Below are 15,989 nucleotides of genomic sequence, written 5' to 3' on the forward strand. Positions count from 1 at the left end.
TTCACTTGATGTTAAAGTGACTAGATGCGTGACCAATAGGCGTGATCTCACCCACGCGCTAAAATATAAAACTCGAACTGAGAGACACTCAGAAGTGCACACTGCCGGCATCATGAATACATCTACCTCATCCAGCAAGACTGTCATCCTGCTCTTCCATCTGGTGAGTTTAAAAGCACCTCTCAACGTTTTGTTTTGTAGACCTATGTGTAGTCTTTTAAAATATTATCAATAAAAGACTGTAAAGTATGCGCGCGTTTGGAAATGCGCTTTCCAATTTTGCATAGCCTACATATCATTCATTTACATAGAAGCCGTTTTCATCTTTTGAGAACACAAATGCAAATATCTGCATAATAACGAAACACATTTTGAAGGACCCTTGTCACGATTTGATTCCGTCTAGTTGTCATAGTTCGTCCGTGTCTATTAAGGGATCTGGTGTAGTACGGTCGGCTTTTAAGTGTCTAAAATACTAGTTCATTCATTCATAAATATAAAGACATTTGGAATGATGACACTTTTGTTCTTCAACGAACTTTCAAGTGAAACGTTCTTTAATGAACCGGTTTCTTATATTTGAATACTCCTTGAGAAGGACCGTTGCATATAAAATCCTCCCCCGATGCAGACTGACCTCCTAAGAGGCTTTAAGTGCACTTCAAAGTTTAGTCACCAAAAAGTTCTAGTCATTTTTGTGGAAGGACAACTAATCCTGTTTTTTGTACCAGAAGTCAACACTCATTTCACTCCTCAGATGCAGAGGGACAGCTCTTCTTAGTTTAACCTCCATATTTGCTCACCCATGTAAGACAAGAGTCTATAAATAGCTTATTTCCAAACAGATCAATGAAGTTAGACTTAGCTGCATGGAATGGACATGAAATCTAATGTTTTTTATGAGGAGGGTTCCCTTAAGCTTATTCAAGAAAAACATGCCCACTCACAATGCGGAATGTTTGAGTTGTCATTGTGATACGACTCTCCGTACATTTTCTGTGGTTGATCTGTTGACCAGGCCACAGAAATGACATTGATAAGATTCTTATCTGTGGGTGTTGTTGAAGAAACGGCCATGAGATCTGTTTGTTTTGTGGAAAAACACCACGGATACGCATATATTTGTCACTCTTGTGTTTAATCAAGTGACACGAAAACATTCGTTTCTCAATCCAGTAGTTGTTTTTCCTGGAGGTTGACTTGAGTTTTTATTGATTAAATGAGATGTCATGCACTGACGCAACGATATTGTTTTCATCTTAACTAAAAAAGCACTTGCGTAATATTAAGTGCATTTGTTTTAAAGCACTGAAGATCATCCAACAGGTTGACAGAGCTTAAACCCAATGATTTACTTGTCTTCTAATTACAGTGGTTAGACGGCTTTAAAAGCTGTCCACACCCTTATAACTAATTTAACGGAATAGGGAAATTTTGTAACTAAATCGTTTTTGGTCCCTGTTGACTCCAACAATAGGACAAAAGATTATTTTGGGAGTCAATGGTGACCCAAAACATCTTCATTTGTGTTCAGCGCCACAGAGAAATGTTTACAGGGTTTGTAATCATCTTGGTGAGCAAATTATGTCATTCATCTCTTCGTCACGAGCCATGTAACTGTTTTGTAGTTTGTTTAATGTCAAAACAATACAAGTGGGCATTTAGGGGTTTTGAGTCAATCCATTTCCAAAGTAAGACTTTTGATTCATGTCAAAACCTGATTTGTTTGCATGTTCACTATTCTGCTTTTCTTTACAGCTTTTACACGGCAGCTGCCCCAGTAATTGTGCCAGTAGTAAGTACACGCCACTTCCTCCATAGAGTCGTATTAGGCTATACAGGTCAGCGTTTGACTTTTTCTATAACAGTTATTGTATCTGTGTCTGTTTTAGAGACATCAACTCATTATGTCCTGTTGTTATCTCAATTCCTGCACACTTCACACAAACTCTGACTTGTGTGTTATATCTGATCATGTGTTTATCAAGATTACCCATAAAAGTTCCCAAGAAATCTATTAAATGAACACGCGAACGTTGATTTATTGATTGCCAGGGATAATTTACACATACATTTATACTATAATGTAGCGGTTCCTGTGGCCACTGAGCAATTTGCAGACATCTACATAAATGTCTAAAGGAAATGACTTATTTTAGACACATCCTTATAACGTTCACATGACCTAATGTCCTTATACAGATAAAAACTGCGTAATACTTACGTATGCGTGTTTTTTTGGGTATGCGGTACACCTTCTGTGTTTAATATTGCATTATAATTCGTGAAATGTGCATTTTAGTTTCCTGTTGTCACACTAAGATAAGGGGACTCGAACAAAACCTCTACTTGTAAAATGATCGACAATAAAATAAAACAAATTTCAGAAGTTCATGCATTGTCACATGCAGAACAACAGTTCACAAATAAATGATATGATATGATAAATGACACTCTAAACATTACTCCGAGGATCCTAGCTTATCAAATCCTGCGACCGTCTCTATTACTAGCACTGAGTTTTGCATGTAGGCCTGTAGTGACGGATGATCCAAAAGTGTTTGTCCCTTTTAGTACCTAACTGACACATCCAGCACATATCAGCACATCGCAATCTTAAACCGTCAGAGAGATTTTACTCAGCTGTTAACTGAACTTTTTCCTGTGAGTTTCAGAATGTCTGTTTATCTTGGTTTTGTTTGAACGCTTTTGGCCAGTCACATCAAAACCTTTTTGAAAGGTGCTGCAAAATCAGCTTTTACATTTGCACCGGCAGTCTAGCTGTCAAGATGTGCGTTCACTTCTGATATAAGTGATTTTTGGGTTTGTAGGTGGTGCCAAAGCATGCTCCGGTGAGAGGTACATGAACTTACGACAGAAATCCTCAAACTGTGAACGCTGCACAGAAAGATGCTCCGGTCAGTTTCCCAGCATTCACAGCTTTTTCACATTGGAAATTTCACATTGGTCTTCAATTCCAGGTTGATATATTCCTTGCTAGTCAGGAGATTTCAGACCGTATGCCTACATTTGTAAATTCTGGGTTAAAAGGGATGAAATCCCTTATGTAAGGAAAAGCCGGGGGTTAAAAGTGGCCGTAGTACAATGCAAGTAATGAAAAACAAAAAGATTAAGTGTGATTTGAAAACACTTCACAAAGTTCTGTAATATAAAGACATTTGTGCACATAATGAAAGATATACAGTTTTTCATTGACTGTTCTGTATGTTTGTTTTCTATATTTGGGTGAAAACAGCGGAATATAAACAGGTAGAAGTAACTTCATGCACTTCGGCACATAATCGTGTGTGCCACTGCCAACCGGGTTTCTTCTGTATACACGAGAACAATTATGTCACGTATTGCCATAAACCGTGTGTTCCATGTGTGTCCGGCACGTTCTCCAGTGGGCCCTCTTTGAATTCATCCTGCACCCCTTATACAGAGTGAGTATTTTTTATACATATTGATGCCATGCAGATGGAAAGCTAGTGCGAATACAGTTACAGAATATACTTTAACATAAAGATCAACATAAAGAAAAAGAAACATCCAGAGACAGACACTGTGTAGTCATCTAGTTTCACTGTGCTTCATTTCACACTCTCACTTTCTAACTTTTTTTAGCTCTACATTTATTTTAAAGTGTTTCTTTCACTATTCTTTCTGGTATAATACACTAAAGGTCTCAATTAAATGTAATGTAAATTGGACAAAAAAGTCTGACTCTAAATATATAATCAATAATAATGTTTACTTAACCTGCTCATGTGTCATCCTCTCTGCCTCAGTTGTGCCCAATCTGGAAAGATAGTGCTGAAAGAGGGTACAAAGACACAGGACAGAGAGTGTGGGCATGCCACGACCACACCCACAATACTACCCACCCCAAACAAAATCCCCATAGTAAATCCTCGAACCACAGCAAAAACTCCCAGCCCGAGCAATACAGATTTCACAACCATCAATGCCATGACGGCCCCCTTCATCCAAACCAACAAACAGGAAAGAGAGTATGCCATGGCCACACCCACAATATCAGCAACCCCATCCAAAATCATCGCAGCCCTTTCTCGCACTAAACCCACAACCCCCAGCCCCAGCAATACAGACTTCACAACCATCAACGCCATGATGGTCCCCTTCATCCAAACCAGCAACTCCCACCCACTGTCACATTCCAGTCCGGAGGCATCCCCAACACACCGAATGCATTCACGGTCTGCTACTGGGACTACTTCTTCAAGTAGGGGAAACATTGTTGAATTTGTTTATTTTTAAGTTCCTGCGCTCATGGAAGATTCTGGAATTATGAAGGGATTTATCCGATTTAGTCATTAAATTTTAAATGTTTCAGAAAATCTAGCGAATACTCGTTTACATGGTTATGTTTTGTTCTTAAATACATCATTTAATTATAAACATAAACCAATACAGAATTCAGTTTTAAACATATTGTATTACCTTTTCTCAGCACCAGAGGGCAATCAGCAATTGCAGGATTCAGACAGAATGTCAAAAGACGGTCTGATACTATTGATGTTACTGATGATACTGATGCTGCTGGTGGCTGTATTCTGCATACTGAGAAAAAGCACTGCACTCAAATCCTTTTGGAAATGGACAGGTAAGATATCAAGACTGAAAGGCTTTGCAAAGAATTATCCACATAATATGTTTGTCAGCAATGCTTTTTGTAACGGTTAAAGACGAAACATAAATCTGGGAAACTTTGAAGGGCACGTCTGAAGTGCAACCACCTATGAATGAGGCTGGAATCCACCCAGGTCACTTATTACAGTAAAACATACCATCTCACGTGCTCTGATTCCCATAAGGCCACGCTAGACATAAACATTTCATGTGTTTCAGTATGACATTCCTTCAACACATGCAGCCTGAGAAACCACAAAACGCCCAAGCAAGCAACATGCAGCTCACAGTCAGCATGCGCTTATTTGAGCTGTCTGTCACAAAAATGAGGTGACACATTCAATACATTTATTAATTTCTTTTTCCATTTTAGGTTTCATTTCTGGAAAGCATGTGAGTACTTTTCTGTGATTGTGTGTCGCTAAAAGTGAAATTGCCTGCATGTGTCTGCATATTTAATTTGTAATGTTCTTCATGTTTGTTTGTTTTGAAGAAATAGTTCTCCCAAAAATGAAAGTTTTTTTCAACGTGCTGCCATCCTTAAGATATGAAATTGATTTTAACAGCGATTTCCCCCCCCCTACTATTAGCTATCCAAAAAAGTATCCATATAACTCATAAAATAAATACCATGTCTTAGTATCATAGTACAGCCATACAATAGCTCTGGACCAACATTTAAGTCATTCGTCTTTAGTTGATGTAGAAAACTACAGACTCTTATTTTCAGATTTGCTGTCCCTTAAACATGTAGCGTTTTACGCTCATTGCATGAAGATCCAGATTGAGGAAATGTGAAGATGCTCACCGTGTTTTGTCTATTTCCCGATTCTAGGCCATAACACAACTTGGTCGTAGCGTGGAGACCGAGGTACCTCTCTGCAATGAGGTTATAGGTCAGAATATGGGGGTGACGTCCAATTCTGGGGGTGGACAGAGGGTCAGCATGGAGCACAATGTCAAGGGAGAGAATGTCAGTAATACTGTAGGTGAGTACTGCAAACCCCCTTTTCAGCATATATATATATATATATATATATGTATATATATATATATATATGTATATATATATATATATGTATATATATATATATATATATATATATATATATGTGTGTAAAAATAAGACTTTATGATGATAAACTGAGCAGAGGTAAACTAGAGCTATTTATGCTTTTGGAACTGCTGCGTAAAGAACTGCTGATTCACTCTAGCAGGTTTAAGCATGTGCTGTTTACATTTAGACTAAATATATAAACTGCCTGATTTGAGCCTTGACACCACTGTTGTCTTAATTCCCATTTCACTTCCTGTTATTCAGGGGTTTTTGTCTATTACGACATTAATTTCCTTTTAAAGGTCGTTGCCAACGCCATGTCCCAAACAGGAAGTAAGGCAAATGAAAGAACGGCAGACTGATAACACAACAAATCAGCAAAAATCTGGTGAAGAAACAAAGCTTTCACAAAGCTGACACTGCTGGAGGTGACAGGGAACTAAAGAAAATGCAATAAACTTAAAACTTTCATTGCATCTGCAATGCATTCTGGGATTGCGCTGTCTGCAAAGAATATAGTTTAGTTCACCACAAATGATTTTTTGAATCATTTTTATTCACCCTCATGACATTCCAAACCCGTATGACTGTAGAACACAAACAACATTGTCAAGGGAGAGAGTATGAACCACTGAGACATTTCTCAAAAAAATCTTCTTTTGTTTTCCACACTAGAAGTGTCACGAACAGGTTTCGAACAACAAAATGGTTTTGGGGAAGGTATTAAGAAAGCAGTTTAAGCATGTTGCCTGGTATTTGGAAAAGTCTTTGCATCGTCATGAGCAAAAACTGTTCTTATACAGAAGAAAAAGCTGTTTGTCTTTGATCCAATGTTCATTTTAGGGTCCATTTACATCTACTCTCCTGGCACGGTGATTCTGGGCACCAACTCGGGTGATAAAAAGGAAGGTGCAGAAGTCGAACAGGAAGGTGTTCCTCTCATCAGTCCACCTCAGCAGGAGTCGACCCCCCCGTCGCAGGAGGTCAAGATACGAATGAGCGCGCAAGAAGAGGAGGCGACTTTGAGTTTTCCTGTGCCTGCTACTGGAAAGTGAAAATTCAATATATCCAGAAGTCTTGAGTCAAGTTTTTAAATGGACCACAATGCTATCAATTCATGGGCACTTGAGTCAGAGACCAAGAACTTACAAGCCGAAGGATGAAAGATACTTGTAGCCCAACTAAGATTGTGCTGTAACAGTGTCAAGGGTCAGTTAAGGTCGTGGGTCAATTTCCACTCTAAGCCGAATCTACAAAATGTGTAAATGTGCAAGATAGAAAGCGTGAAGTAATGCATTTCCAAACAACCGTTTTGCACATTGAGAAGAATATTTACAGTTTTTAAACGTTTCTAAATGCTTAAAATGTAATATGTGCCTGAAACTGCTGCTGTGGAAAAAATACCAATACAGTGTTCATACACCATTGCAACTCAAAACCAGTTTTTCCTCATTGCAATGTTTTATGTCAGCATACCATCTACAGGGTGAGAAAAACCAGCACATTGGTGTTTTTGCAATTCAACGTAAATGGTATTAAACAGCTGTTGTAAATATATTGTTTAAAATGTTAATGAATGGTGATGTTATTGTATGAGTTTGTGTTTTATTGTGTGGGTGTATAATATGCATGTCTTTAAATATCTCACCCGTGGAAATGTCTTATTTTGCATATGTGGGAGATCAAGGCAACTTTTACCACATATTTTGAATAAAGCTTTGTCTTGTGCTGTTGGTAAAAGTGGCTTCACATCATCTTAATGGAACTGGAATCATTTCACAGTGTGCGTTCGACTGTAGTTATTTTGGGTTGTTTTCGCAAGGCACGACGGTGTTTTGTAATATTGTGTCGATTGTTATTTTATCAAAGTAAACAACGTCTGCTCATTTAACTCCGAGTGCTTCCATATCACAGTATTGACTAATTATGTAACATCCTTACTTCAATGTTAATTGCATTTCAAGGTTAGATTTTAGACCCTGATGAAACGACGTTCACAATTTTAATGTTCGTGCGTCCATGTGTTTGTTACCAGTTGACTCATACCGATATATTATAAATGTCACGCATCACGTGTGCAGAGGGTCTTCGTTCTTTCAGGGACAGCGGAGGTCTCTGTTCAAGCGCACAGACGCGCACGCACACTTCCTGATCATGCACGCGGACTTCTGCTCGTGCAGTGACATTTCATGCGCGCGAGCGCGTCTGTGATGGTCAGCGCAACTTGGCTCGCGCCTGCTCCCGAAGCACCGCAACATGATTTTATCCTTACGGTTTTCATTTCTCGCGGCTGTGTGGCAGGTGTCGGTCATGAAGGTAAGGAACGGCTTTGATACGCAATGATTCATTCTTAAAGTTTTGTAACTCTCGCAAGACAAATCCGAAAGCAATCAACCGAACTGCGGGTTTCTACAGATGACTTAGATTGCTGTTTACGTTCTTGTTCGTATCTTTTGTATACTGGGAATTCCTAACGTAGGTTGCGCTCGTATGCACTGTGTCGTCACAAATCCCAGCCTTCCTTACACATCGTTTCTGGGCATCGTCGGTGAAACAAATCATTTGGGGTTGTTGGGTACGGTCACAACCGAGTGCGCTGACTATCCATACATCTTTGGGCATCTCTGAACTCGAAAAGCTGCAAACAGGCGTTTCAAAGCTGCTTTTATATAAAGAGAAAACTAGGATGCTGTCAATCTTGACTTTTGGGGCATCGCAGGCCACCGGTATCGCCCAACTGTGCAGTTGGTAACGTTACATGATTTGGTTTTGAGACACGTTCTTCTTCCACCGTACCGTCTCAGCACTACGCATGGATGTTGCGGTTTAGTTTGAGAGGGTGGGGGAGTTCACAGATATCACAGTTAAACCATAACTCTTCTGGCTGCGTACTTTACCAGATACCAGGGAACCAATGCAATATGTTAATTTTGTTACTGTCAGTCTGGTGCTGTTTTGCAGAGGAAAGTCCTAGAAAATGAGGTTGCATGGCAGGTTACAGTGTACAGCGAGTGTACGCTGTACTTGTTGATCATCAAGAGCTTAACAGAAGCGGGAAGGGAAACACGAAGATAAGAGTACAGAACGATGACTTGAGCATTAGACAGACAGACAGACAGACATTTTACTGTAAACGGTTGTTACTTTGGTTGATATGCAAGGATGTTGAAAGATCAAGGACAGTCAAGTTCAGTCAAATTATTAGTCACCGTTCTCAAGTGAAATGTACTGCTGTATAGAGGAAGTCTGCTGGTCTATACATGTGGGTCGTTTCCCAGTAACACACCTCAACAATTTCCTCTCAACCAACATCTTCAAGCGTTCGCCCTCTGTCTAAGAACGTCAGTGGTTTAAGCGATGATGCAGTCATTTTTGGTACGCCATCATCACATTGATTATCTGACATCTTTTACTGCAGATTTTTCACACGGAAACCACACTTGCTCACATTTTATTTGGTGGATTCAGACACTTGACTCAAATGACTCATTTGTCAAGAGCGTCACATGAATCATAAAAGCGTGACACAGGATTTCAACATATTTCGTCTTTATGCCAGTCTGTGATGGAAAACGTAGAGCTATAGCTTCCTTGTTTCGTATGCACGGATCTGTCACGGCACATTTTATTGGCTGAATGTATATCATGGCATGAAAATATCTGTATTACAGCAACATGAAAGCCTTGAGATGTGATTATTTGCCATGTCATTTATGGTCACGTAAACCAAAAAGAACCATGAAAAGTTCCAGATGTTTTGCAAAAGTCCCTGGCTTTTCCTCTGAAAGGTTTGTCTAGTTTCCCGATCTGAGTTTTCCCGGCCACACACAGCTATTTCTCTCTCATCGTTTTGCATGTTACTATTTCACTAGTTATTTAACAGTCCTTTCTCTTCCCCTTTTTTAACCTCGTCTCCTCCACATTCCTCATCTCGGTTAATGTGTCACGTTTACTGTAAACGTGACACACAGCAAACACCTTCATTTATGAAATCATCAGTCAAGTCTTTTTCTTTCTATATAACCACTCTCTAGATTAGATTAGATTCAACTTTATTGTCATTACACATATACAAGTACAGTGTAACGAAATGTAGTTTAGGTCTAACCAGAAGTGCAGTTAGCAAGTGCAGGATGTACAGTTAGAATAAATACAGAATACAATATGAGAGAATATAATACAGTGGGCATGGACTATAAAAATATTTTGCAGTAGGAATGTTCTATGAAAATATGGCAGAAGATATATACTATGAACAATATATACAGATGGCTATATACTATGAACATTAATGTACAGGTGGCTATGAACAGATAATAATTTAGACTAAAGTAGTGCAAGTGACTTAGGTATGCATAAATTATTGACATAATAATTTACTTCAATGTTAATTTCATTTCATTTCTAATGCCCTAGTGTATACTTGACTTTGAGGATAGTCACCGTTTGAGAAGCATTTCAATGTCTCTCAATGCCTGGCCCTTACAAGTAATGTTGACCCGCTTTGAGCAGCTGCATCAGCTCGTAGCAGTTACCACCACTGGTTTTCTCTTTTCTCTGAATGCGCAGAAACTAGTCAGCTTCTCTCTGCATTAGAATTTGTACATGTCAATGAACGCTTATGTTTGTAACAGGACAATATGGCACGTAGAGAAGTCGCATAAGCTGATGTCACAGTATCAGTTCCAGATGCTCCATAATAAAGTTTTTGTCACCGTTACAGATATCTCCTCCATATAAATCAGATTCAGGAAAATGTAACAACAGCACTTCTGAGTTTTACAACAAAGCTGCACACATGTGCTGCAGTAAATGCCAACCAGGTAAGATGCTGAATACAACCATGATTAAAAAAATATATTATGTTTATTTTTGCTATATTATAAAATATAGGTGCATTCTTTTTCATCGCTCATTTGCACCAGACAGAATAAGCACCACTTACCATGTCGCCTTTTGCATTTTTGTGGATTGTTTTCAGGGACCCGTTTGCGGACAGCGTGCACAAGTGTTGATAACACGGTCTGTTTGCCTTGCGATGATGGACAGTTTTCTGCAAACAAGAACCATTACCCCAACTGCTTTTCTTGCAAAAAATGTTCAAGCTGTAAGTTGACACATTAAGATTCAAATGTATTTATTTTGGGTTGTTTTCGCAAGGCATGGCAGTGTTTTGTAATATTTACTAAACGTGTGTTGATTGTTATTTTATTAAAGTAAACAATGTCTACTCATTTAACTCTGAGTGCTTCCATATCACACTATTCACTAAATATGTAACATCCTTACTTCAATGTTAATTTCATTTCAAGGTTAGATTTTAGACCCTGATGAAACCATCACATCAATGTAACAGGATAATATGGCACGTAGAGAAGTTGCACGCGCTGATGTTACAGTATCAGTTCCTGATACTCCATAATAACTTTTTTGTCACCATTACAGATATCTCCTCCACATAAATCAGATTCAGGACCATGTAACAACAGCACTTCTGAGTTTTACAACAAAGCTGCACACATGTGCTGCAGTAGATGCAAATGTATTGGCTCTTAAAAGATAAGAATTGTTCTGAATGGACTGGAAATCTTTTTTTATATTTCTTTGTTAGCAAAAGGACTGATATATGCACGCAACTGCTCGGCTGATTCCAACGCTGTTTGTGTTTGCAAACCTGGAAGCTTCTGTGTTCTTTTTTCATCTTCATCTTCATCAGAATGTACGGAATGTAAACAGTATAAATCCTGCAAACAGGGTGAAGGTGTCATTAAAGAGGGTAAGGAGCATCTTTTGAAACAAACATCAGCTTTTTTTTTTAAGTTTAAGAGATAATTTGCATCATTGTATTTTGTGTTCATGAATGCAGGAACAGCTGCAGCTAATGTCCAGTGTAGACCCTGTCCTGAAGGAACATTTTCAAGCCAGTCTGACACTGAGCCCTGCAAACCACACACACCGTAAGTCACAAATTTAAGCGAGCATGTGACACGCTGTATTCTTGCACATACCTGCACGCAGATGCATAATTTGTCTTTGTCATGTTAGATGTGATGGAGGTTTGGTTCTTCGTCCTGGCAACTCCACAGCCGACACACAGTGTAGGACGAAACCTTCAGCGATAATGTTGCTGCACCAGACAACAACTTTAAAAATATCAAATAATCCTAGGCCTCAGAGCAAGGCCAACACACGGACTCCAGCGCACATTACTCCATCTCTGCCTATATTGGCCAGCATGATGTCCAGCACAACTGAAAATCGAAACAACACTGAATCCACCCCTGACCTGTATCCCATGACTTTCAATTACATCGGTAAATATGAGCCCATATTGTTAAAACATTAAACACTGGTAGTTTTTTGTTGGTGAAGTAGCTTAAGAAATGGTGTTCATGTACAGTCGGTATCAGTACATTCATTCTGCATTCCTGTCCTTTACCCTATTAACCTTCATTCTTCTTGTCCATGTCTTTTTCTTTCTCTCTCCTTCTCATGCTAGGCATTGTAGTTGTTTTTTTGCTGGTTGTCCTGACAGTGATAATAATGGTGATAGCCTGCAAATTGCGAAAGAGAAGAGGTATTGTGGGTAATCTTACTTTTATCCTAACAGAGCATACTTGGATATTGCGATTTTGTTCTTTTCTTTAACACCATGTTCTTTGGTGTCATCATAACATCCGTTAGCTTTTGGTGACATGTTTCTGTAACATCTACTTGCAGGTTTAGTAATGGATCCAATGACAGACAGCAAGGAGGTAAGAGTGTGTAGCCTACTGTGTACATCACCACATCCACTGTGTTGATGAGAATGGAATACATCTTACTGTCAGACTAATAAATCATCAACGCTTAACCTTAAACTTCATGTTAAACTAATGCATTTTGGCACAGAGTCAGTTTGAAATAAAGCTACTATGATAAGTATACCTCCATTGAGAAATTGTGTATTCCAAGTATGCATATACCTTGTAGTTGTATTTAATCCCTTGATTGAGTATCATATTAAATGCATTCAAATACTTTCATAATATTAAAAATGTGCTCCAAGTATTGAAAAAGTAAACTATAATTTACAGTAATTTCACCTGTAGTAATTGGTTCCAATTTAGTTTAGTTACTAACACATGGATATAAAAATACTGTACATACTACATAAAGAATAATTGAAATAGTAGCATACTTACTAAAGTTAACTTTAAGTGTACTTATCTTTTAAGGGTAGCAGTACTGTTAAATAATATCCGAAGAAATTCATGCTTGATATTGCTTTCGGTCCTTTTGTCACATTGCACATACAAGGTCAATTCAGTTGCATTGCATCATGGGATGTTGTAGATCTCCCGATCACAATGAGGGCCAGACATAAATGTTTCTTTCCTTGTGTTCAGCCGGCTCTGAGTCCCCCCCCGAGTGCTGCACCTGAACATCAGTGTCTGTTACTCCGCAACTGTGGTCAAAAAGAGCCCTCCATGTCATCATCAGACAGCCAGAGTCAGCCAGACTCAACCCAGAGTCACAGCAATGGTGACTGGTTCGAACGCACCAGCCAGGAGGAGTCTCTACATGAGCAGCCTTCTATCTCCAGCCCTTTGGTCAACCTCAGCATCACGGCTACGATAAACTGTCACCTGAATCCAACAACGGCTTCCTGCTCCATCCCGGTCAGCCCATCCACGCTAGCGCCTCAGGCTGATATTTCAGTGCCACTGTCTCAGGAGGAGGTCTCTATCTCCTGCCAGCAAGAGGATGGCAAGGAAGCCCTGCAGTCAGTTCAGGAGAGCGGTCTGTGTGTGTTCTGATTGGTGGATTTTGTCATTTTGCATCAAGGGTCAGTAAGTGTCCATGTAAGAGTTTTGTAAATAAAACACATTTATGGTGATATTGTTAAGTAAACTGACGGTAATGGTCATATGGTGTTAGTGGTCAACAGATATGGATTTCTCTGTGGCCGCTGATGGTACAAATAGAAATATGCTTTATTTGATAGTACATAGTTTGTGTTAACAATACCAAATGACATGCACATAAAATTGCTTTAAAATAAAAATATTTGTTTATTATATACCATACTCAAAAATAAACTTTATGTTGGTCACGTTTGTTATGTTAACATGTTTTAAGGTGTTCTTGGCTAAAAATATAGATTCAGTCCAGACTGCATGCATTCTGGTTTGTAACACTAGTTGGCCCTATGGAAAATAAAGAAAGAGCGAGAGTAAATGATGACAGAATTACATTTTTGGTTGAACTATCCCTTTAATGATCCCTTAAATAGTCTAAATGTTTGTTTTATAGATTTTATATGTTATTATATATTGTTGATATATTTGTTTCCAATAGCAGCTGATGAGGTTGTAAGGAATGGAACAGAAAGTGCACACACATTGTGATATGAAGCTAGCGCCTCCAAGTGGTTGGTTTTCTCATTCTGCAATTGTTCAAACTCTTTTAGTGAAACAGTAAGTGTTCCTTAAGGAGACAAGTGAATGTGTTCACATTTGTCATTTGAATGAGATAAAGGCAGACTTAGGATAAGCTGGGACTGATATCAGTGTCACAGGTTATTCTAAACTTTCAGAAAAGAAGTAACATGTTCATTTAAGTTTAATGTTATTCTGATTGTCATGTAATGTATATAGTATATTGATACATATGAGTATATTATATGCCATTGGTTATAACAGACGTACTTTTTTTAATTTGTATATTATTGAGTTGTATAGGAATATTGATTATTGTAATATTTTGTACATATAGAAAGTTCATTCAAAAGTGATTTGCCTGTTATTTTTGTAGTCTCCCATGTTATTTTCTATTTTTAAATAAACTCTGTGTAATAAAGTTTGATGTGCGAGTCATTCTGTACCATTTACACCATAGACATGAATAATACCTGAAATTACAGTAATTTTAATAGTTTTTAAAACATAGAAAAATGTCCCATACATTTACTGTAAAGGACGGACTGCAGGGAATATAGACCTTTCACACGAGTCATTTAACAACCTTCTGCATAGCAACACCTTGGAAACGTTCCAGCAAGTTACGTATGTCCACTCACTCACAAGCCAAAAGCCTTATCATAATTCATAAGCTCTCTCTGTGACTCCACTTAAAATATTTCCATTACACGAGTCTCATACTGTTGACGGTGGATTGAGGCCAAACTGTGGTTCTCATACAACCACATCTATTATAAACAGTAAATGCTCTTGGTAGACCACCAGCACAAGAAGCACTGTCAGATAAAAGCATCTTTAATGTGTGGCTGAGACAGGACTGGAGTTCCCCTTCATGGATCAATACAGGTGTTAACAGACTTTAAGAATCACAGAGACTCATCTGCTTAGGAGCTGATTAAATATTGATCAGACCCTCCAAGAGTGTTTTATGCTTCTGATCTCCCACATCGATACTGTGCTGCTCATTTCAACTGTGGAGCGTGTGGCTTTCTTTTCTGAGCATTGAACAAAGTGAAAGAAACCCAGGCCGATTGTTGTGGGATCCGTTCAGGAAACCTGTATGAGTAATCACATTTATTCACGTTTAGAGTATGCGTGTATGAGAAGTTTCATAATTGACAATAAAATGATGACACAATGAATAATATCTAAAAACACAACTTATATATATATTTCATGAAAAATATACTTTTGATTTGAGAGTGACAAATATATAATATGTTATTTCCTATGTTTTATATATATATTTTACATTTCTGCCTTTAAACATATATTTTTATTTCCTAGTTTAATTTGGATTAAAAAAAACACAGATCTTGAATTTGCACCATGCATGAAAATGTTCTTTAGCTGACGGGGTGACTCAATTCAGTACAACATTCTTGCAATTTTCATTCTGGTTCATCTCTGTTGTGAAACCACAGCAATGTGTATGAAGCATTACAGGTGTTGATTATGAATATGATCAAACAAAAAAAATGGAGATGGAGTTCGGTTTGTGGGAAAGATCTTGTTTGCTCTTGTAATCATAAACCCTGTGACAGGAAATCCTGAGATCAATGGTCTTGTTATTAAGTTATGGAAGTTAAAAAACCAACAACCTCTACACACTAACCTAAAAGCATTGCCACTTCACCGGTGTAATGTTTGCGAGCGATGAATGAATTGTGATCACGTTTTGCTGAACTGTTTAATAATGAACGCATTGTGATTGTTCTTGAAACGTAAATTGCATTGCAACTGAGAGATGCAGATAACAAACATAAACCAGACTACCTACGCATGTATCTAACAACCAATAACATTTATGAATCAGC

At 38.3% G+C, this 15,989-nt stretch overlaps 2 protein-coding genes across 5 annotated transcripts; both read left to right on the plus strand.

Annotated features, from left to right (window-relative positions):
- The first annotated feature begins 85 nt into the window (after positions 1 to 85).
- Positions 86 to 7,599, plus strand: LOC306909717 (uncharacterized protein). 4 transcript variants are annotated; one of them, XM_079483720.1, is made up of 9 exons: positions 86 to 163; positions 1,759 to 1,795; positions 2,832 to 2,918; positions 3,257 to 3,446; positions 3,792 to 4,246; positions 4,475 to 4,627; positions 5,027 to 5,046; positions 5,489 to 5,642; positions 5,975 to 7,446. In XM_079483720.1, exons 1-9 carry the CDS (start codon positions 113 to 115, stop codon positions 6,070 to 6,072), a joined length of 1,245 nt encoding a protein of 414 aa, XP_079339846.1. In that variant the 5' UTR covers positions 86 to 112; the 3' UTR covers positions 6,073 to 7,446. The 4 variants fall into 4 exon arrangements, with proteins under 4 accessions (XP_079339846.1, XP_079339847.1, XP_079339845.1 ...); XM_079483721.1 differs by having other exon boundaries at positions 92 to 163; positions 1,759 to 1,841; positions 6,554 to 7,599; XM_079483719.1 differs by having other exon boundaries at positions 93 to 163; positions 6,554 to 7,599.
- Positions 7,600 to 7,839: 240 nt separating this feature from the next.
- On the plus strand, positions 7,840 to 14,542 carry tnfrsf1b (tumor necrosis factor receptor superfamily, member 1B). The gene is made up of 9 exons (XM_079483723.1): positions 7,840 to 8,026; positions 10,434 to 10,533; positions 10,692 to 10,817; positions 11,322 to 11,486; positions 11,577 to 11,667; positions 11,756 to 12,024; positions 12,210 to 12,287; positions 12,431 to 12,465; positions 13,099 to 14,542. The coding sequence occupies exons 1-9, from the start codon at positions 7,967 to 7,969 to the stop codon at positions 13,507 to 13,509; spliced, it is 1,335 nt and encodes a 444-aa protein (XP_079339849.1). The 5' UTR covers positions 7,840 to 7,966; the 3' UTR covers positions 13,510 to 14,542.
- The last annotated feature ends 1,447 nt before the right edge of the window (positions 14,543 to 15,989 follow it).

The sequence above is a fragment of the Barbatula barbatula genome, assembly GCF_947034865.1.
Source record: "Barbatula barbatula genome assembly, chromosome: 20".
Classification (NCBI taxonomy): domain Eukaryota; kingdom Metazoa; phylum Chordata; class Actinopteri; order Cypriniformes; family Nemacheilidae; genus Barbatula; species Barbatula barbatula.